Source organism: Atractosteus spatula, chromosome 4 (genome assembly GCF_055471065.1).
Source record: "Atractosteus spatula isolate fAtrSpa1 chromosome 4, fAtrSpa1.hap1, whole genome shotgun sequence".
NCBI classification, from domain to species: domain Eukaryota; kingdom Metazoa; phylum Chordata; class Actinopteri; order Semionotiformes; family Lepisosteidae; genus Atractosteus; species Atractosteus spatula.
In genome coordinates this window covers 16,762,736-16,784,156 of record NC_142709.1, presented here as the reverse complement: position 1 = coordinate 16,784,156, position 21,421 = coordinate 16,762,736, and the positions used below count along the sequence as shown (strand labels likewise).

Below are 21,421 nucleotides of genomic sequence, written 5' to 3'. Positions count from 1 at the left end.
CCTCATTCCAGCAGACTTCATCTGCACAAATTCAGATAAAGGGGAACTGCATTTCCAGTTTCCAGACGGGTTATTAAATCCCGGTAACGAAATAAATTCATCGACGTTATAGAAAAAATTGACAAATTTCGAATTAAGCCCGAAATTGTGAACTCTGAAGGTACTTACTGTAAGTCGTCATGTTGTCACAAAACTCACATTTGAGTTCTCACAAATTGCAACTTAACGCCGCCCCTCCTGCTCACTAACCACCGTAATGACTAATGTAATGTTATATACGAGCAAACAAGTGCGGGTTGTGCAGCAGACGATTCACCGCAGAAATGTTCCAACGTGATCTGCATGCAGTTAACAAGTAGAATCTGTCGGCAACACCACCTTATAATTGAATGCAGTATTTCTATTGGATTCAAAGAGATGCCTTCACAAGCCTGCTTCTTTACAATATAATAAGGCCGCAACACGCCACCGGACACTTTGTTGCCTCGTTCTGAACCTCAAAATATTCTTGAATCTCGGAATATGGTGTTGCTGATACCTGGAAATTTAATCTATTTCGTTATGTAAATTGGAGGTTTTACAAATTACTGTATACATTTGACTTTTATTGTGGTTTTAAATGGACTCATCAGTGCTGCTTCTTTCTAACCCCAAAATGTTACAAAAATAGCGTTGCAGTTTCGCTTTTAAGGCAAGACACCAATGAAGTATTAATATAGCATATGTTTTTTGGTTGTCAAAAGCTGTGAATAGTGTGAGTTTCTTTTTTTTTTCAGTCAATTGGTAGTATTGTATTGTTGGGAAACAGCCTTTGTGGGGCATGAGGCATAAAGCAAGATGCAGACCGCAGCTCTGTGGGAGCCTGAATCTCCATTGTGCAGGTCTGACAGGGACACGCAGAGAGCTGGTGTATTACAGAGTGCAGATGGGGGTGAACGTGCTTGGGGGTCTCTTAACCTGACAGGACTCTGTACAAAGTTTACACTAAATGTTACTGACGAGAGGAAACGATTAGGCTGGCCAAACTGGTTTGGAAATTAGTAGCTGATTGATCCCAGGATCGCGTCCAGCCATTTTTTTGAAAGAAGTCAGGGCTTCACCTTCGACAAAATATCAAAACGTCAACATTTATTACATTTATATAGCACTTTTTATCCCAAAGAACCTCAAAGAGCTTTACAAGCAGGTGGGGACCCACTTCATCTCTCACTGAGGAGCAGCCCCCCCTGGCTGACACACAGCAGTCCCGCTGCACAGCACATCTGACGGAGGAGTGAGAATTCACTTCTCTAATGGAATTGAGGAGGGACATTTTATATATAAAATAACAATAATAAACATTCAGAAAGTGTCCAGTTAGTTTTCGTTTCATGTTTCGAGAAAGTGAATCCCAATTTGATTGAAATATAAATTCCACTCAGTGATTTTAAGCCCTACAACATTTAGTGAACCTGATAGTGCTTGTGCAGCAGGGACAGAAAGAGGGCAGTTCCCAAGGGTGCACATGGTGAGAAGAGGGCGTTACTGATGTGTGTTATGTCGAACTAGGGTGATGGAAATATCTCCATAGCGCTTTTCTAGGTTTTGTTCATTATATCCACTTCAGTGCGGACATACACATCTGTTCTTTTAATGGACTGTTGGTCCTGAGATGTGATCTTTCAGGCTTGGAGCAGTTGGCATAGGCCTTTTTACCTGATTTCAGTTTTGCACTGTTTAGTTTTAAAGGAATAAAAACCTGTACACTGAATTACAGCTGTAGAAATTGGTCGGCATGCTGTAGCTCAGACTTGTCGGTACCAGATGAGCTCCTGTGTAGCTGCCTTGGCTGGCTCTTTGACATTGCCTACTGTAGTACTGTGTCCTGCGGAAATTAGCGTAGCTCAGAATATGGTTCAGTGTCAGCTGTACACTATTGTTGTATAACGTATTAAGTTTATATTAGAAGGACATTTTTAAGCAAGTGGCATAACATTTGAATTCTGCGTTCTTAAGAGGTGTGGAAATTGTGGTTTCACAGTTTTGTAGTCATAGGACAAAGCAATTTAACTCAGAGCACATTTTGTACGTTTTTGAGGAATTCGTACAATTTCCCTTTGATGTGATGTGTTATATCACTCGTCTGCAGTGTTTTTCTGAAAACAGCTGCAGAGTTTACATTTCCATTTGTATCTTTAAGCCAAACCAAAATGTCACTGCCCTCATCCATCCATTTTCTAACTACTTTATCTAATTCAGGGTCGTTAGGGAGCCAGAGCCTATCTCAACAAGCAACAGGTGCATGGCAGGACACACCCTGGACAGGACTCCAGTCCACCTCAGGGCACACAATGACAACGACACAACGGGGCCAGTTTACCCAGAAGCCAGTTCACCTACCAGTTTGCCTTTGGACTGGCGGAGGAAATCGTAGCTCCCGGCGCAACCCTCTCTAACGTGGAGAGAACATACAGACTCCACACAGACAGCACCCCAAGTGCAGAAATGAACCCAGAGCCCCAGCACTACGAGGCCCTAGCACTGGCTTCATGTTGTATCTCATTTTATTTTTTTGAAAATGTCCCCCTTTTCAAGTTTGATTTTTAGTGGACAGTTCCTTTTTCCTCCACAATATCACCCTGTGCAGAGCTGGCGAGTGGAGCAGGAATCTGGACAACGCCTTTTCAGCAGCTGTGAACACCTTCTGTACCTAACAAGACCTCGGATTTCTTTCCCTGTCACCTCTGTCTCCTCAGGGAGGGCCTGTGCAGTAGGAAGAGGCACTGGCTGGGCTTCCTGCCCTGTACAGCTCCTTTCAGACTCCAGCTCTTAGAGTGCCGTGGTGGAGGGATGGATTTGACAGGCCGTAAAGCAGCTGGTTCCTGCTTAGCCCTCCTTTCTCTGTTAACTTCGTGCTGTGCAGATTTGCTCAACATTAGGCCACTGTGTGAAATACTGGCTTATTGATGAGCCTGCAGCTTGGCAAACCAACAAGAGATGTGGCAGTTGGCAGATGCTTAATGATGAGCCCAGTGGCTTATCGGCGTTGTGCTCTTGTGTTTGATGGAAAACTTTTCATCTGTATGTTAAGTTTTAATGCCTGGCAAATGGATGCTCACGCTCCAGTGCAGTGGAGCTACTGTATAGTGTAGGTGTTAGCAACAACATGTACAGGAACAAGTAATAGGTTTATTCCATGCTGAAAAAAAGAAGAGAGGAAAAACACAATGTTTCGACCGTGGAGCCTTCTTCAGGTGTGAGAGACAAGGCAGTAGGCAAAGGTAATGTAGTGGGAGAACAAAGGCTGGGAGGGAGGAGGGGTTAGAGGCGGGAGCAGGGGACAGAAAGAGAGGCCAATCAAGAGGTGTGAAGTCAGGATAGGTGTAGAAAGGTGTGAAATGAAACTTCCAACGAATGGAGAAAATTTAGTAGAATAGTAGTCTGTCATTAAGAGAAGGGGGAAGGTGTGATCCTAGCTGCAGGATAAGTTTGGTTTTGGTAGTCTTTCTGATGTATGAGTTCGGAAAACCATCTTTGAGAACACAGACGGAGAGATTAGAGTGGTTGTGGCCGTCAGAGGTGAAATGAGAAACAATGGGCTTGGAGAGATCTTTAATCTTCACAGCCCTGACGTGTTCTCTGAAGCGGTCTCCGAGTCTCCTTCCTGTTTCTCCAATGTAGAGAGAAACTGGGCATTTACTGCAAGAGATACAGTAAATAAGGTTGCTGGAGGTACAAGATGCCATCTGGGTGATCCGGAATTGTCCTGAGGGACCTTGAATGAGTGTGGTGTTGGATGTGTACTTGCAGGTGATACAGCGAGCTCTGTTGCAAGGGGAAGTACCTGGTGTGGATGGTTGCTGAGGGCGGTCAAGGGAGCTGTGAACAAGAAGGTTGTGCAGATTAGCTGGTCGGCGATATGAGATGATGGGGCGGTCAGAAAGAGGGCCCCAATGGAGGGATCATCCTGTAGGATGGAAAAGTTGTCGTTAATAGTCCTGGGGATAGGAAGTGTGTTAGGGTGGTAGGGAAGCACCAAAGGAATGCGGTTGTTATGGCGGGAGTTCCTTATTGGGTTGATGGTCCAAGGGGTGTTTTTGGCTCGGGCAAGGGCCCTGTCAATCACACTGCTGGGGTATCCTCTGTTGATGAAAAAGGAGTACATTTTGAGGGCTTGGTTCTCGAGGTCGATGTCGTCGCTGCATAGTCGTCGTAGCCGAAGGAACTGTGAAAAAGGGAGAGAGTTTTTAGTGTGTTTGGGGTGAAATGAGCTATACAAGAGATAGCTGTGTGAATCCGTGGGTTTGTAATAAACCGAAGTGGAGAGTCGGGGGTAGTTGATGGAGAAGTTGATGTCTAGAAACGGAAGAGTAGTGGAAGATATGTTAACCGTATATTTGAGGGACGGGTGGAAGTTGGTGAAATGATGCAGGAAGCACTCAAGCTGATCGTTGGAGCATGTGGCGGCACTGTACTGTTTGTCACTGGTGAGATACTTTCACTGCGATCAAGGCATGAAAAGCCATGCTTGTGTTTTAACAATGCTAAAATGGGTGACAGACATTTCATTTCAATCACTCCTGCCTTCGTTAACTGCACTCTGCAGGGTGGAGACCTTTTGTAACTGATACCCAGTGAATCAGTCCTCTTAAAGGCCTAGATCAGATGTGTTAGGTTTGTGCAGTGCAGCCCTTTATTGTTGTAATCACTGTTTTTTTTGTCACTTAATCTCTTTGGATTTCACACCATTCCTGAGTGCCAGAAGTATTCTTCCTGTGATATTTTGGGCCCGCCCTGCTGCAGGGTGACTCACGGGCTATGTGTTTGAACTGGCTGTGTCCGTGCATTGTGGTAACTTTAACCCTGCTGTTGAATGGGTGTTTGTTACATGGCAATTTGGGTGCCTTTTATGGAGGTTTTACAAATGGCTCTGCACTCCTTGCCTTTGCGAGAAAGGCCTCTTTCATACAACACTTTGAGAAAATCTTTTATTTTGTTATATATTTTCAACACCCGTTAGTAATTTGTCTTCATTGTTCCTGGCTCCATATAAGGCCTGTAGCTGATTTTTTACATGGGTAGCGGTCGCATCTTTTTTTGCAAAACAAAAGAATAGAGGCAGTTTTTTTTTTAAATGTGTTGCTTATAAAACCCTCTACTATCTCTCTTATAACATTTTGCAGCAGGATTGTGGTGCAGCGGTTGGACTCTGGTCATGTAACTAGAATGTGGGTTTGAATCCCAGTTGAGAGACTGCTGTAGTGCCCTTGAGCAGGCTTCTTCGCTCAGATATGTAAATGCGTGCAAATGTAAGTCAGTTTTGCTCAAAGCCTCAGCTAAATCCATTCATCACAATAGTGAGTGGAATAAATAACCCAGGCTGTACCTCTGCAGACACAGAATTTCAAGGTCTGATCCCCGAGCGCAGTTTTCTGCAAAAGCTGAAATTGTCAGGAGCGATTTCATGAGCACAGTATTCTGTCCTGTTCTCAAAGAGCAGACCTGACAGCTCACCACTGTCGGCAAGAAGATCCGTTTAGCTGTGTGAACAGCCTGTGGTAGCACAGCCCCAAAACAGAACATGAAAGGTTCATTCTGGCATCCAGTCAGCATGTAGCACTGTGTAGAGGTGGCTGGGACCAAACCCACCAGCTCCAGGTCTTGCTTGCTCTGGCCACACTCTGACATTGGCTTTGGGAATGTGGAAATCATGCTTTTCGTACTGAACGGCGGCGCGTTTCTTCACAAGCAGCACCGGGTGAAATGTTATTGAAAGTAGACAAACTACTGATAGCAAATGTCGGATAGCCTATGGAACTCAAATTTTGATGACAAAAATTAGACTGTGATTGTAGGTTAGGGGTTACTGAAACTGGCGTCTTTAGTGTTCAGTGATTAATTTTGAAAAGATTTTATTTATTTCACAGATATCCTATTACTGGGGTGAGGAAGCTTGTGAGTTGAAAATGTTTATTGGTGAAGGCTGGAATAAGTGAACTGTACCACAAGTCGTGTAAACTGTGCTTTTATTCACTATCTAGGCTATCATTTACCACCTCTATACATTCCGTTGTACTGAGCTCTGACCCTGTATACGGAGGTTACCTCCAGTTCACTAAATCATTCTCATGCATAGTTGGTCTCTTTTATCTTTACCAAGTAAAAGACCCTTCTTATAATTTTATATGGAAGTAGTTTTGAGCATCTAGTGGAGGTTGTCAAGGTGTATTTTAGAGAAACCAGTCTGTAAGGGTTTGCTTATTCTTTTAAGAAAGCAATAATAATAATAATAATAATAATTGCTTACACTTATATAGCGCTTTTCTGGACACTCCACTCAAAGCACTTTACAGGTAATGGGGACTCCCCTCCACCACCACCACCAATGTGCAGCCCCACCTGGATGATGTGACAGCAGCCATAGTGCACCAGAACGCTCACCACACATCAGATATCAGTGAGGAGGAGAGCAGAGTAATGAAGCCAATTCATAGATGGGGATTATTAGGAGGCCATGATTGGTAAGGGCCAATGGGAAATTAGGCCAGGACGCCAGGGTTACACCTCTAGTCTTTTCAAGAAATGCCCTGGGATTTTTAATGACCACAGAGAGTCAGGACCTCGGTTTTACATCTCATCTGAAGGACGGCGCCTGTTTAAAGTATAGTGTCCCCGTCACTATACTGGGGCATTAAGGACATGGACCACAGGGTGAGCGCCCCCTGCTGGCCCCACTAACACCTCTTCCAGCAGCAACCTTAGTTTTTTCCAGGAGGTCTCCCATCCAGGTACTGACCAGGCTCACACCTGCTTAGCTTCAGTGGGTTGCCTGTTGTGAGTTGCAGGGTGATATGGCTGCTGGCCATAGTTGCACAATAGTTGCTTGATACACATGATAGTTAAGTCATGTGCAGTTTATGTAAATTATATTCACAGCGCACTTTTCTGGAAGTGTCTGCCATATTCCAGCTTCTGTCTCTCCATGACCTCCCAGCATTCCGGGCAGCAGTGTCCATGACAGAGGCAGACTCGTTAGCTCCATAGCATTTGACTTAAGAAGACAATTGTGAAAAAAAAAATAAAATCCTCTTATATCTTTCAGTGTACAAGACTGGTCAACTGCTTGCCTAAAAACTGCTTTCCTTCTGCATGTGTTCCACCATGTCCTGTTTTATAGGTGTGCGCTGAGACTTCAGCCTCTTTCTGATGTCTCCAGTCTGTTTTTCTTCCACAATTCACAGCAGCTGTGGCTTTGTAGGCCTTATGAGGATTAGAACCCAGACTGGGGTCAGCCCAAGCAAAGATGCTACTCACTCGTGGGAAAATTGCTCAGCTGAACTGTACTGTGGCATCTACCTAATTTGGGAGATAAACCTTAATTCTTATTTTGACTTGGGATCCCACAACAGAGATCATTTCTTTTTCTACCATAGGTTTCAAAGCAGTTAGAAGCACAGCCTGTCATAAAACTACATGCTCAGCTGTTTGTAATATTTTATTATTGTTCATGCTCTGAAATATGCTTAAATTAAAGGTCCAGTGTTCCCAACAGCTGTATTGTTTTGGGAGGGATGGAAATGGAGCAATTGCTAATTTCGTATCCCTTTCTCTGCTCTTGAGGACAGCTGGTGGTATCGAAACCCACTGAGGTCCCATCTGATCAGGTATTGATCAAGCTGTAGAAGGGCTACAGCCTGCTCGACTGTCTCCCCTCTAACCCCATGTCGATGGTGTACATTTCTCAAGGCCTGCTTCTTTCTTTGAGTAGAGCTTATACGGAGCACCAGGTTATATCGCCACAATGGGTCATTCATAGCAGTCATTAAGCTTGTAGTGCTAATTATGGCTTAATTACGCGTACATGCCTTGAGCTGTTGGGGGCAGAAGAAAAGGGCCTCCTTGCTCAGTAGTTCAGTAAGTTGTCAACACTGGCCAGTTCGAGTGCCCTTGAGTCAGTGAGCTTCCCCTTAACACACCTAGTTGTGTGCCTGTGTCTTAGGTACAAAAGTCCTTAAACTGAAGACACATGGTCAACTAACAGCAAGGACTGCTTGCTCACTTAGAATGGAGAGACAAAGGGATTTGAGTGACATGAATATCTGGAGCCTCTTTGTGTGCCAAAGAGGAGCATCTATCACTTTCCTTGTAGCTCCTCACCGGCCTTTCATGCTGTAAACTTCACCAGTGTGATTTGTTGAGGCAGTGGTCTACACTCCCCCCCCCCCCCCCCTTCAGCAGTTATCTGAAACAGTACAGACTCTCTCAGCTGTTCAGAAGTATTTACTGCAGGCTCTCGGGGAATGCACCCTATTTGGCCACTGGCCAAATTTTCTTGACTAGATATTACTCAGATAACCAAGTTTGTTTTTCTTAAGTGTGCTTCCTGATAAGATCTGGCTGATAAAGGCCACCCTCAAGGGCTCCTGAAAGGGAGACCTGTTTAGAGTCAGGAAGAGTGGCACCAAAATATTTGAAAGCTGTTATGGGAAAATTATAATGCAAAGTTTAAAAAACGATGCCCCTGTATACTGTGTACCGAGGAAGATTGAAAAATATGGCCTCAGCCATTCACACTGGGTTTTTATGTAGGAATATAGAGGTTGAAGAGGGGATTGAAATGCTGTTAGTTCAGGGTTAAATGTCCTATTCTAATTGGTTGGTTAGGTATTTTTTTTTACTGTGTTGTCCAGACTGGCTTCAAAACCCCCTAATTATAAAACAGGTTTTCCATGTATTATTCTTGTAAAACCTTGTTATCTACCAATAGTAATATTTCTACCTGACAGGGTTAATTATAGCTATATGTAGCTAATCAGTATATTGTTCCATGTTCATAAATCATTCACTCGCTTGATTATACCCACATTTTTCCTTTCTAACTTTTCTCATCTAAACTGTAAAGCAGAGCTCTCTAACTCTGCTCCTACGGGGCCTGGTATCTATGGGATTCTAATTCAAATAAGTGGTCACTTAAAACTAACCTAAAGATTTTTTTTTAAGTTAGAGTTAGAAAGATCTTTTACAATCAGTTCCTCATAACATTCACTTCTTTCAAGGTACTGCTACCAATTGAACACCTCATGATTGCAATCATGCAGTTCGTTAAACAATTAGACCACCTGGGAAGAGCTGTGGTGAAACAAAGCAGAAGACACCAGGCCCTGCAGGAACTGGAGTTCTGGACTCCTGCTGAGAAACATCACGGTAATCTCTCAGGATGTTAACTTAAGAGTCTCTACTGGTAGCTTAAACCTTTCCTTTTGTGTCACATCAGAGGTGCTTGGCAGGAGATAAGTAGGGAGTAGTGCTGTCAGGAAAGGTTCTTAAGATATTACAGTGACCTCTAGTGACACATTTGTTGTGATCAGACCCCTCATGGCCCAGCCCAATGGACAGAGTCATCATTCTCTTGTCTAATGCTCTGAAATTCAAATTCAAAGGGCTTGATTGGCATGACTGATGAATTAATATTGCTAAAGCAGATACAATTAACACAACATTTACAGTAAAACATGTTGGACATTGGCTTACATCTCATAAAGCATTATTGTGAGACAGGCTAACTGTCTCTTCCTCGGGCTATGACAGGAGTTCACACACTCAAGTTCACAAGCTCTATTGAGTTTCTTCCCCTCCGTCATTACTCATTCTATAACTGCAGACAGTCAAATTTAGAGGGACTGGAAGAACTGAAATAGGATACAGTTATCATGCTATTTCAAAGTTATTCCGTGAAAGTGTTTTACACATTGCAGCTCATATGTGTTGTCTTTATGCTCCTTAGTCATATTGACCTTTGTCATTTGTGTCACAGAGTAGGTGTTATTTTGTTCTGGTTCATCAAGATGCTGCACCTTAGAATTATAGTTTTCCTTGTTTAAATTTTAGGAATGCGAGTACAGATTTTGCACTGGGTTTTCAAGGGCTGAGCTGAAATAAACTCCAGAGCTGGACGAGAAAAAAAATTCAATCCAGATAGCTCGCTATGACTGAAGGATTTCATTGTTTTCCCTTTTCTTTTGAGGATCTGCTGACATAACCCAGAGGTATAAACATATAAGATGAATTCACTTCTTTTATCTTTTAGTCAAGAGAACCCCTCACCTGGCTTTCATTTCATACACATAAACACCACTGCTGAAGAATGTGCCATGAAGAACATTCTGTCTTTAAATTCTTTAAAATACAGTAGGCTGTGAGTGTTGTGTGTGCTTGCATTAAGTGAGTCTGAGATTGGATCCCTTGTGTTTTAACCAGTGAAAAGGATTTGTTACTGTTTGAAAGGTCTTGCCATTTCTAGGCAAAGCTTTTTCTTAGTTTCCATGACATTTGCACAAATTAAAACTTGCTGAAGACTTTTGGTTGCTTCTGTTAAATATCGATTTATGTTAGTTTTTCTTAATCCATGCACCTGACATTTCTACTAAAAGCTTACTCAAGAGTCAGTTCTCAGTGTGCATTTGTCATACCTTGTCCTCCATTGATGTCACTCTTTGTAGCGACTGATTTATAAATTACAAACCCTAGTACCTGTTTGGATTAAATGAGGATCATGAGTTATGTCCTTTTATGTAATTATTGATGTTTCTGTAGCCATTAATTACTTAATTGAAACAAGATAGATTGCTTGTTGAGGTAATCTATCAAACATGTTCTTTGTGTTTTCTGTGGCGACGAGTCTAGAGAACATTCAGTGGGCTGAACCAGTCATTGCGTGTGATGCTTGTTTAACAACATGGTCCTTCATGGGTGTTGCTTTTGTCACCACTTCAGACTAATGTTAGTAGAGGGAGTGTAGAGATTTTCTTTTGTTTAAATCATTTATGAAACAAAGACTGGCTGGCCAGTTTTGTCTCACAGCAGTACCAATGAAGGTTTTCTTTTCAAACTGATATGGATTGGAGCCCTGATATTCTGCAACGCCGGACACCTGCAGCTCTAAAGACGAGAGCCATAGGATCTTTAGAGTCCCCGGCATGCTGACAGGAAGGATGTACAGTCCACTGGTCCTTGTCACCGTGTTAGGTGGGCGTGGATATTCAGGAGTTGGAGAGAATTATGATATGTTTGACCAATAGACCTTTCAAAAGGTCTGTTGTTCCGGGAGGCTTTCATTCAGTGTGTCTGTGCAACGCAACTGAGGAACCTCTGAGGTCTAGAGAGGTAGCAGTGAAGATTGGAAGACCAAGTCTGTAGCGTGTGCTCCAGTTGGCATCTTGTGCACTGATGTTTATGACACTGTGTGGCCACCTCTGAACTGAAACAGTACCTGTTTTTCAAACTGTGGAATGCATATTTATTTTAACAGGATGCACGGTGTTTAATCTGCCTGTTAGAGTGACTTTGCTCCCCTAGGATGTTGATAGACTCCAGACCTCTGCAGCAGGCTGTTTAATGTTCCAGTTGTGCAGCTCTGGTGTTATGGCAGGTCCTTGCAGCTGCTTGGTGTTGTTACCTATATCCATTCAGTCATGGAAATGCATTTGCAATGACTGATGGGGAAAACCGGTTTTTATCGCCAAAAACATTGCGTGTAAAACATTTTAACCCCAGAGGTTAGGGTCACCTCTCAATTTACTGGCCTCCATCATTTTTTTTAAAAAAGGCCTTTGTTTTGAAGGAAGTCAGTCAACTTAATTTTTCATTGTCTTGTTTGACTGCTTCCTGTTAGTATGGCTTCTCCGTTTACAAAGTGTCAGTATTTTGGCAGCATAGTTGGTTTAGTGACGCTGTGGAGGAAGTCCATGCTTGAATGCTGCCATTTATGTCCTAAATATAATAGCGGTTGTTGAAGGCGGTTTTCACCTCTCCGTGACATATTTCTTTAGCTTCAACCAACCAGAGCAAAGTTCTTCCACTTTTCCCCTCAGGATGTAGCTTTTAATATCAACAAAGTCAACTTACACAATGGGCATAAGCAAAAGGCTGTTCTGTAAAGCAGAGAGGTTCAAGTCCGTTTTAAGCCAAGTATACAGTAGCCTTTTATTTGCGTACCATTTTCACTGTTTTCTAAGCTGTTGTCAGTGGCTCATTTAATGAACCAGACAGGTTTGTTTTTTTCGTGACTCAAGAGGTGAAGCACAGGGGTGGTGTTAGCGCGTCACGCAAAGTGTCACACACTGTTCTCACCAGCGCGGGAAAAGAAGAAGAAAGAAAGCTAAAGTTTCTGCTTTAGAGGCGTGAGCTGTCAACTTCAGAAGATGAAAGCTCTGCAGGTCAGTAATAGAAACTGAAGGTGCACATTTCTGCACCTGTGCACATTGTCATAGAACCTTTGCATATCCGTTTAAAAATTTAAATAAGGACCACAGAGCAGGTGCTTTGACTCCAGATAAATTTTAAACAGATAAACTTTGACTCAGATAAGCAGGTGTTTGGGTCTCTGTACTCACAAAAATAAACAGTTTTGTTTTACTTTTGGAGGTTTTGAAAATAGTCTTGTCTGTTCTTTTGTATTTGCCATATTACCTTTTCCCATTAAATTTGTAGTCAAACAGACCAATTACAGCCATTGCAGTCACTTACTGCACAGTGTAGTTTTTACACCTACCTAATTAATTGTCACAATATGAGCCAACACTGATTAAGTGTTGTTGACTGTTCCACCACAGTGTCATTCCATAAGGGACTACAAAGATAACATAAAGAGTGCTGCTGAAAGGCTGCCACCTGGCTCTTCTTTCTCATTGAATAGTGTAGTACCTAAGATTGAAACATGCAACAGATGTTTTTTTTTACAAAAAAGATCCCATAATTTGGATTTTTATGACTGGTCTGGCAAACCTGCTACTGACATCTGCTACTCTTTGTGTAGAAGCGATTGCTGTTATCTGTCCTAAATGATTTCCCATTTAGTTTTCAATTATGCTCCTTGGTCCATCACACTACTGAGTCTAAAATAGTCCTCGCAGTTGACTTGTAGTTATACCCAATAGAGTTTGATATGTTTTAATTCAGTCTAATTTTTTTCTAAACTGAAGAGGTTTATTTCCCTTAACACGTCCTGAGAATTAATCTTATCAATCTTCTTTGAGCTCTTACTGTAACTATAATATTCTTTATTTTTCTGGCAGTGTGACCAAAACTGAAGATAATAGTCTAAATAAAGTCTTACTGGTGCATTGTCATTTGTAGGGATAAATACCCTAGGTTAACATTTAATAATCTTTACTATATACCCAAGCGTTCTTTTGGTTTTTATCACTTCCACATAGTTTTCTTTTTGTGGAAATTGGAAAAATTTGCATAAATACCCTCATCAATTTCTTGTTTCAATTATGGTAGCTCCACATCACCTATGTGATATGCTGTATATAGTGTATGTTCTTACTCCTAGTGTGGATCACTTTGTACATACTGTATCAACATTAAATTTCATTTGCCAAGTGTCAGCCTAGATGTGGATTTTGCCTGAGACTTTTGTTTTAATTCCCTTGCTGCTGTTTGTGTTTCCCTACCCTTTAATTTCTATTGTCTATAAATGCAATTAATTTGGTAACTAAATCGGAATCTAAATCATGGATATAGATCAGAAGAAAGGTCCCATTTGCCACATCACTGCAATATGTTATTATACCTGTTAACCAGTTCTCAGTGTGTGAGTGCAGACATTACATTGAATTGACATTTTATAATCAAAATGTTATGATAGACCTTATCAAAAACCTTCTGGGTGTCAGAATATATAATGTCTGTGAATTTTAGTGGTCTCGATTGTCTTTGCTGGCTGGGTATTATAATGTCATAGTTCTGTTAGTATTCTCCTGGTATAGCTATAATTGTTTTTTTCTGTAACTTAAGAAGGTTGGTCTATTGTTTCTTGGTTCAGTTTTGTCCACCTATTTATGAATGGAATTGTGTAATCTGTGGGTACTGCTCTCATTCTAAGCAAGAGCTGAGATACCCTAGCTTGGGGCCTGCAAACATTTTCAGCTTGTTTTTAGTTGCCTTTTGGACCTCAGTGTGCTTTATGATAAATTACCCAGTACTGCTTGAACTCATTCTAGACCACAGGGCATGTTATTGCTGTCTTCTGTTGTAGAAACCTGTATTTAATATTCATTTAGTGTGTTTATTTTGTCTGTATCATCTTCTAATACTAATCATTTTGTTATCTCTGGAACTATTTACCCTTGCTTTTATAATTCCTTTACTGTTACAGCACTAGACTTGAAAGTGTGCTGTGCTTTGAATTTTTGCCTGTTGCAATATTCACTTCTATTTACTTTTCGGTCATTCTAGTGTATTTTGTCAGCTGCACATTTTTCTGATTGCAACTCTAGTACATACACCTTTTCAATAGGTGATCTGGATAAGGTTAAATCCCTGGGGTGATAGGAGGGATAAGGCTGTTAGGAATTTTTAACTGATCCCCATACTTCATCTTAATGTGAAGCAGGGAGGATTAAGACATATTTGTTTCAATCTGAATGGTAATCTATGCATAAGAAATGAAAGGAGGCCCACCTATCCTCTTTGCCTGCTGGTAGTTAATTGTTCCAGTTGATTGAGAATCCCATCCAGCTGTTTAATGAAGGAAGTCAGAGTATCTGCTTGCAAATATTTAAAAGTTATAGATTGCAATTCCATATCATATAATCCATGCTTGTGCTTTTAACAAGTGAAGAAAGCTTTATTTTTATTGCATGCTGCCTAACTAAATCAAATCCCATGTGAGACACTGCTGTTGTATCATGAACATCATTGTATGATCCTCTCCATCACTGCATATTGATGCGTTCTGTATTATTCACTGACTGGGGAGCACCTTTATTAAATTAAATTACTTGTTAGTAACCATAAATTCTTATTGGTGGGCTTTTCATTCTTTTATTAACCTCATCTAAAATTAACAATCTGCATTAGATTCTATAAAATTTTAAAATAATGTATGCTAGTGTTAAAATATTAAAAACATTCTTGAAATTTCCCCCTAGGTCCAGATAGGTTCCATATGATACCACAGAGAAATATCGTCAATCGGTCATGCCCAGTACATGATCTAGCAATAAAGTGGAATATTCTTCTAGATATTAATCTTCTTCACGTTTTCTCATGAATAGATTTGCCGAATTTGGAAATGTGGGTGAACTCATGGGGTCTCCTGAGTCTGCAAGTGGTAATCTTTTTTTAAACCGGAAAAAGTTTTGTTCAGTAATTAAGATGTTAAGTTGTTGATACATTCAGCTGGTAACTGTTGATTCTCAGACTTATTAATTCTTTAGAAATGTATGGGTGAATATACTGTAGGTTTTTGATGTAGCAAAGATAACCAGCAAATCATGTGTAAAAACAGGAGATTGACTTTTCTCACACGATCTGATAATATCAGTGATATGCCTTTTAAAACCAGATCTGATTTGGAACCAGTAGTGCTACTGTATATAAAAAAATAACGCACATCTCAATATGTTCTTTAATGAACTAATTCCTACAACTGCACACTTACATGAAGATCAGTTCTAAGGTAGTCTACTGTCGCTTATGCCTGATAGTTTGTAGACATTTACAGTCTCGTTTTGAAGACTCAGAACTCAGGCGTTAGGGTGTATAGATGCAAGTGTTATGACTTTTGCTGTTGTCTTTACAGTGTCTCGCACCATTTGTTTTTAAAGTTCTGGGGTTTCAAGCAAAGCACGAGAGAATAAGAAAGATGATTATTGCTTGGCTGTCTTGTCATTATGCAGATTAATTCTTTCGCATTTTTCCCTCACAGTAAATGTCCTTCAGCCCGATAACGTTCTCTCAACTGGGTGAGGTTGTGACTCCAGAATGATTATACAGTACAAGAGAAAATCCTGTGAATGCCTGATTTTCTCCAATTGATTTCAGCTGACTGTGCCAGGGGTGCAAAAAAAAACGGATTTTGAATTTTAAAACAGGAAATGAAACGTCTGTATGTAGAAAAGATAATATAATGTATACAGTAATACAAAAGGTCATTTTAATCTGTCTTTAAGCAGTGTCATTCTCTGCATACTATGAGACATTTTCCAGGATGATGAGGCCTTTAAAATGCAACCGGATAACCTGTTATGTTCTAATTTACTATAATAGACCTTTGGAATTGGAAAGCTTATTTTTATTCAGATTGCTTTATGTGAGAATACTTTCTGCTACTTGCTGACCAGATTTCCTGAGTATCACGATATTGACAAAGTACCTGGTGCTAGTAAGGTTCAGTTCCAAAGGTCAAAGGTAGAAAGGTGAAGGGCATATTGTCCATCCATTTTTTAAATTTGCTTATCCAGTAAGGGGGCAGCCGAAGGCTAACCCAGCAAGCAACAGGTGCAAGGCGAAATTCATTCTGGATAAGATGTTAGTGCAATGCAGAGGACATATTGTTTGAGCCATAATAATTCCAGACACTTTTTTTTTCCAAGGACAAGTAACCTTTCACAAAGAACAGTTATTAGTTAGAAGTTAACTGATCCAAGGATCTCATCCAGTTGTTTCTTGAAAGAAGCCAGGGTACAAATGGCTAGGTTGCTTATTCCATATTTCCACAAACTTTTGTGTCAAGAAGAGCCTGCTGTGAACTCTTCTTCAGAATGAACAGTGAACAGGTACACTAGATTGGCTTTGTTGATGCCTTTGAGGATTCAGAAACTTGTACCCACATGTAATCCGTGAGAATTTAATTAAAGCTATACAGGGTAGCAAGAATCAGTTATGAATTAGGAGTGGGCTTTAGAGATGCCCACTCATATATGGATATCCGTATATATATTTCATATACATATAAGAATATGAAATCCATATTTTGAAAATGTTTGTATGTTACAGATGTACAGTAATATAACTAAAAGGGGAGACATCTTAATCAAATGTATACTACTAGTAAACTGTCGAATTCTAGTACATGCTGGATATGCTGAAAGGAAACAAGACCAACCCAGGATCATGGTTTAAATGTAGTCTTTTTGGGATTGAGCTAAAAACAATCACTGTAATTCACATTTTAGTCATTTCCTTGTCAAATCACTGGACGTATGTGACACAGATATTTTGTCAATAACTCAGAAATTTGAAGCAGACACAGGATATCGAGCTTCTGAAAAATTTCTTTTTGGTCGAGGATTTTAAACCACTCCTCTGAGCTGTGTTGTGTTTGTTTGTGAATGGATGAGTGAAGTTGCTGATCAGTTTTATTGATGCTATATGTTGCACAGACACAAAGGCAAATGGCAAATATATGTCATCTCAATGTGCATGGTGCTGAGTCTCCAACAATGGTTAAAAAAAGCTTTTAACAATTCTTACTGCAGCAGCTCCTCATTAGCATCACTGCTGCTGGGTTTGGTAGAGTTATAGAAAGCAGTGGACAAACTAAAACGTTTCGATTGCGATGTACAAAGTTTGAAAATGCTTGGCGGTTGTTCCTGACCTGTAGTTTTAACCTTGCTGACACACAGGATGACAACTGGGGAGAGACCACAACGGCCGTCACAGGAACGTCCGAGCACAGCATCTCCCAGGAGGACATTGTGCGAATCACAAAGGACATGGAGGACAGTGTGGGGCTGGACTGCCGGCGCTACCTGGGCTTGGCTGTGGTGGCGGTGCTGGGCCTGCTGGTCTTCCTGACGCCCATCGCCTTCCTGATCCTGCCCCACGTGCTGTGGCCCGACAAGCTGAAGTCCTGTGGCACGGCCTGCGAGGGCCTCTTCATCTCTGTGGCCTTCAAGCTCCTGATCCTGGTGATCGGGGCCTGGGCCCTCTTCTTCCGCCCCCCGCGGGCCCACATGCCCCGCGTCTTCGTCTTCCGGGCCCTGCTCCTCGTCCTCATTCTTCTCTGCGTTGTCTCCTACTGGCTCTTCTACGGCGTGCGCATCCTGGACTCCCAGGACGAGAACTACCAGGGCATCGTGCAGTACGCCGTCTCCCTGGTGGACGCCCTGCTCTTCATTCACTACCTGGCCATTGTGCTTCTGGAGCTCCGGCAGCTGCAGCCCACCTTCTCCCTCAAGGTGGTCCGCTCCACCGACGGAGAGGCCCGCTTCTACACCCTGGGCCAACTGAGGTGAGCCACCATGCAGAAAGCACACGCATGCAGCCTGACAGCTCATCAGCCTTCTGTAGACAGAGGTCGGGTCTGAGCACTCTTATTGAAGTGTCTCTTTCTCCCATAATCTCACACAAAATAACACTCACTTGCTATAGGAAAAATATTAAATAAGTGCTGGCTGTTGTAGTTTAAGGGACAGTGTAGACTCCAGTCGCACTATGGCATTTTAGGTTTTATGAGCTAATTACTGTACTAATTATACTCATAAGATTGAGGAGCAAACATCACATTGTTTAGATTTCATAAGTCAGTGGGAATTCTTTCACTTTCTGTTGGTATTGTTAGTGTAAAAAACATGATTATCTTTATAATGGATAGGCTGCATTCACTGCAACAAGAAGAAAAAAAACATCCTCATTCAGTGAGGGAGTGAGATCTGGAGCTGATTTATTTAATAAGAGTCATTTTGCATTTTGGCCATGGACTTTGAAGCAGTGCACTCATTTTTTAAGCTACTCAGACTTATTAAAGGTAAGTGAGACGGCACTGTATTGTGAAGAAGACAGAATGAATAAATTAAGTTCTTAAGTATAAATTTCATGCCAGTAGATGATGGGAGAAAGACAGGAACATACTTGATAATGTGCCATATGCGCAGCCTTCTAAACTGAAAATAACATACAGAATAGCTAATTTTATCGACCTTGACTACAATGGTTCTTTCATTTTTTTTAATGTGAAACCTCTCCTCTTCAATTTTGCTACATACAGGGGATCCAAGAATAAGACACTGAAGGGAGATGTACAGAAATCTGAATTTTAAAGATGTGTAGCAGTGGATTCTGAGTACACACTGTTGGAATCAGTTGATGTTTTGTGTTTCTGCATTAAAGAACCTTATGCGCCTCATCCGATACAGCATCAGACCACTTCCTGAGTTGACCGCGCATAAGAAAACAAATGCCAGATTCTGCACTGGACAGGGGTCATATTTGGCCATGTGCATTGACAGTATCTTATGTTTATCATGGTACAGCTTTATCTCTATTCGCAGACCTTAAGCAATTTGAGGAAAAAAACATCAACATTGCATGCTGAGCCATTGTTATCAGAACCAAGATAAAATTATAGTCTTTGGCTTTAAGGGTGTAGTCTAGTTATCATAATTACAGCAGCTGAAGTCATAGGGCATATTTATCTCCGCTTTGATGCTTAACCGACTGTTTCAAACTTGTAAGAATTCTGAGAAGCTGCTCCAAACCATTAATACTTCAGCTACAATATTTGAAGAACATGTGTTGATAAACGTTTTGGTATTTTTTTAATAGTTGTACATCTTAACAGCATCTCCTCTGAGGAGCTATAAAGGCTGTTTTCATTGGGAAGTTGAAAAAAGGCAAACAAAATATTAGGATGTAAAGGTTTATTTCATGCTGAAAGGAAAATAAAATAGATACAACATTTCGGCTGTGGAGCCTTCTTTGGGTGTGAGGAGGATGATGATTTGGAGCCGTTAGCTGTAAAAACATCTTTGCTGATTTAATGTCGCTGTCAGAAAGAATAATTTGTCGTTTGAGGGAAAACATGATAGAATACAATAGTTTCTTGGAAAATAGTCGAAGACTCTGAGTGTTGCTCTGGGTGTTATCCGAATCGAAGGAGAAGGTGTTGAATTTAAGACAAAATCCTTTAGGAATGGTATTATTACAACAACATCTGTAGAGGAAAAGGATGTGGTTAGAAAGTCTAGTATTCGATCTGTTCCAAGACTAGTAAAACTGGATTTAGAATATTCTAAACCAATTTGGCTGCTACATTATAAAACAATTATGGAATCATGGAAAACAAGTCCTGGAATCAGTCCAGGGAAGAGCAACCACATACATACATTCCTGGACTTAAGGGAATGCCCTACACTGACAAGCTGAAGGAACTGAGCAGAGAAGACAATGAGGGGACCTAATACATGGTATTCAGTCAAGGACTTTGACCAGAGGACACAAATATGAACCATGCGGCTATGCTGACAACAGGAGGCACGTTATTACCCAAACTATATACCCAGGCTTCTCTCTAATGTTTGAACTAGATCCTCAGATCAATTAACTACAAACTACCTAACAGGCTTGTTGAGCTGTATGGCCTCCTCTCATTTGTAACCTGTCTACTGTTCTCATGTTTCATCAAAGGAGTGGACTGATGTGGGAAGACTCATACTTAACGGTTTCAGTGCTCAAACCTAGTTTACTTCCTTCACTTGAGAACTCATGAGAAGATCTTTATGATCAATCTGTGGCTGAAACACGATGAGCTGAAAAATGACACATTGAGTTTTAAATTGAGCGTAGGCTGTCATTATATTGCTGCAGAGGGCTGTATAAATTGGGCTTTTGTATTGTGTGCGCTGACATATCATTTTTAAATGCATGTAGTTCCACAAGTGGTTTCTGTAAGATGATTTGCGTGGCAGGAGATATTGTTCCTTTATTCGGGATACATACAGCCACACTGTTCAATAATGTCTCATAATAAGTGATCACTGAGGGATATGATGTCACCCATTCATGCACTTGATCTGCTGGAATTTGTATATACATCATCGCATCACTTATCCACTACAGGGCCTGAAACCTATCCCGGGAAGTGCTGGGTGTAAGGTGAGACACAACCTGGATGGGCTGCCAGTCCATTGCAGGGCACACACAGATTCAACACACACACACTCACACCAGGACCAATTTTCTCAGAAGCCACTTAACATACCAGTAGGTTTTGGACTATGGGAGGAAGCTGGAGGACCCAAAGAAAACCCATGTGATTACGGGGAGAACTCCACCCAGATAGAACCCAGGTTCCATAATTGAACCCAGGGCTCCAGCAATGCAAGGATGCATTGACTAACTAGCAAATACTTAATGCCATCATGCTGCCCCCATATACTTAATACACAAATAAATGTATATATTGAGCAACTGCAGGGGGTGGGTACTATGATCTTCAAATGACTCTCACTCCATTGCTCTGGATGTTTTAAAAAATATATAAATACTGTATGGGTAGCCTTACTTCAAAATTATCAGCGGTGAATGATGGCCTCTGTTATGGTGTCAGTGTCAGGCTTCTAAAGCCTTTTACTGAGACCAGTCAGTAGGACTCAAGCTGGTGGAACTTGTACAGCAGATTGGGCATTCAGGCCACATGGAAATGATGAATATCTGGTTAAATTCCTGTGCACTTAGAACACATTTGTAGTCTGAAGGAGACGCTAAAGAGCAAAAATGAAAACGCACACGCAGATATCTGCTGTGGTTAGTAGCCAGTGTGGTAACACATGCCTCCTGGTTAAATTGAGTTTAGAAATTTTTAGATTAGCATATCGCACCTTTGCATACTTTTAATTCCCCATTCTGTTCCAACCAAGGAATACAGACTTTT

General features: G+C 41.2%; 1 protein-coding gene across 1 annotated transcript in view; it reads left to right on the top strand.

The window, feature by feature from the left end:
• vangl1 (VANGL planar cell polarity protein 1) overlaps window positions 1–21,421 on the top strand; it is a 62,593-nt gene that overhangs the window by 28,279 nt on the left and 12,893 nt on the right. Inside the window, exon 4 of the mRNA XM_088914897.1 lies at window positions 17,394–18,001. Coding sequence (XP_088771023.1) covers window positions 17,394–18,001 — 608 coding nt within the window. The remainder of the gene's footprint in view (window positions 1–17,393; window positions 18,002–21,421) is intronic.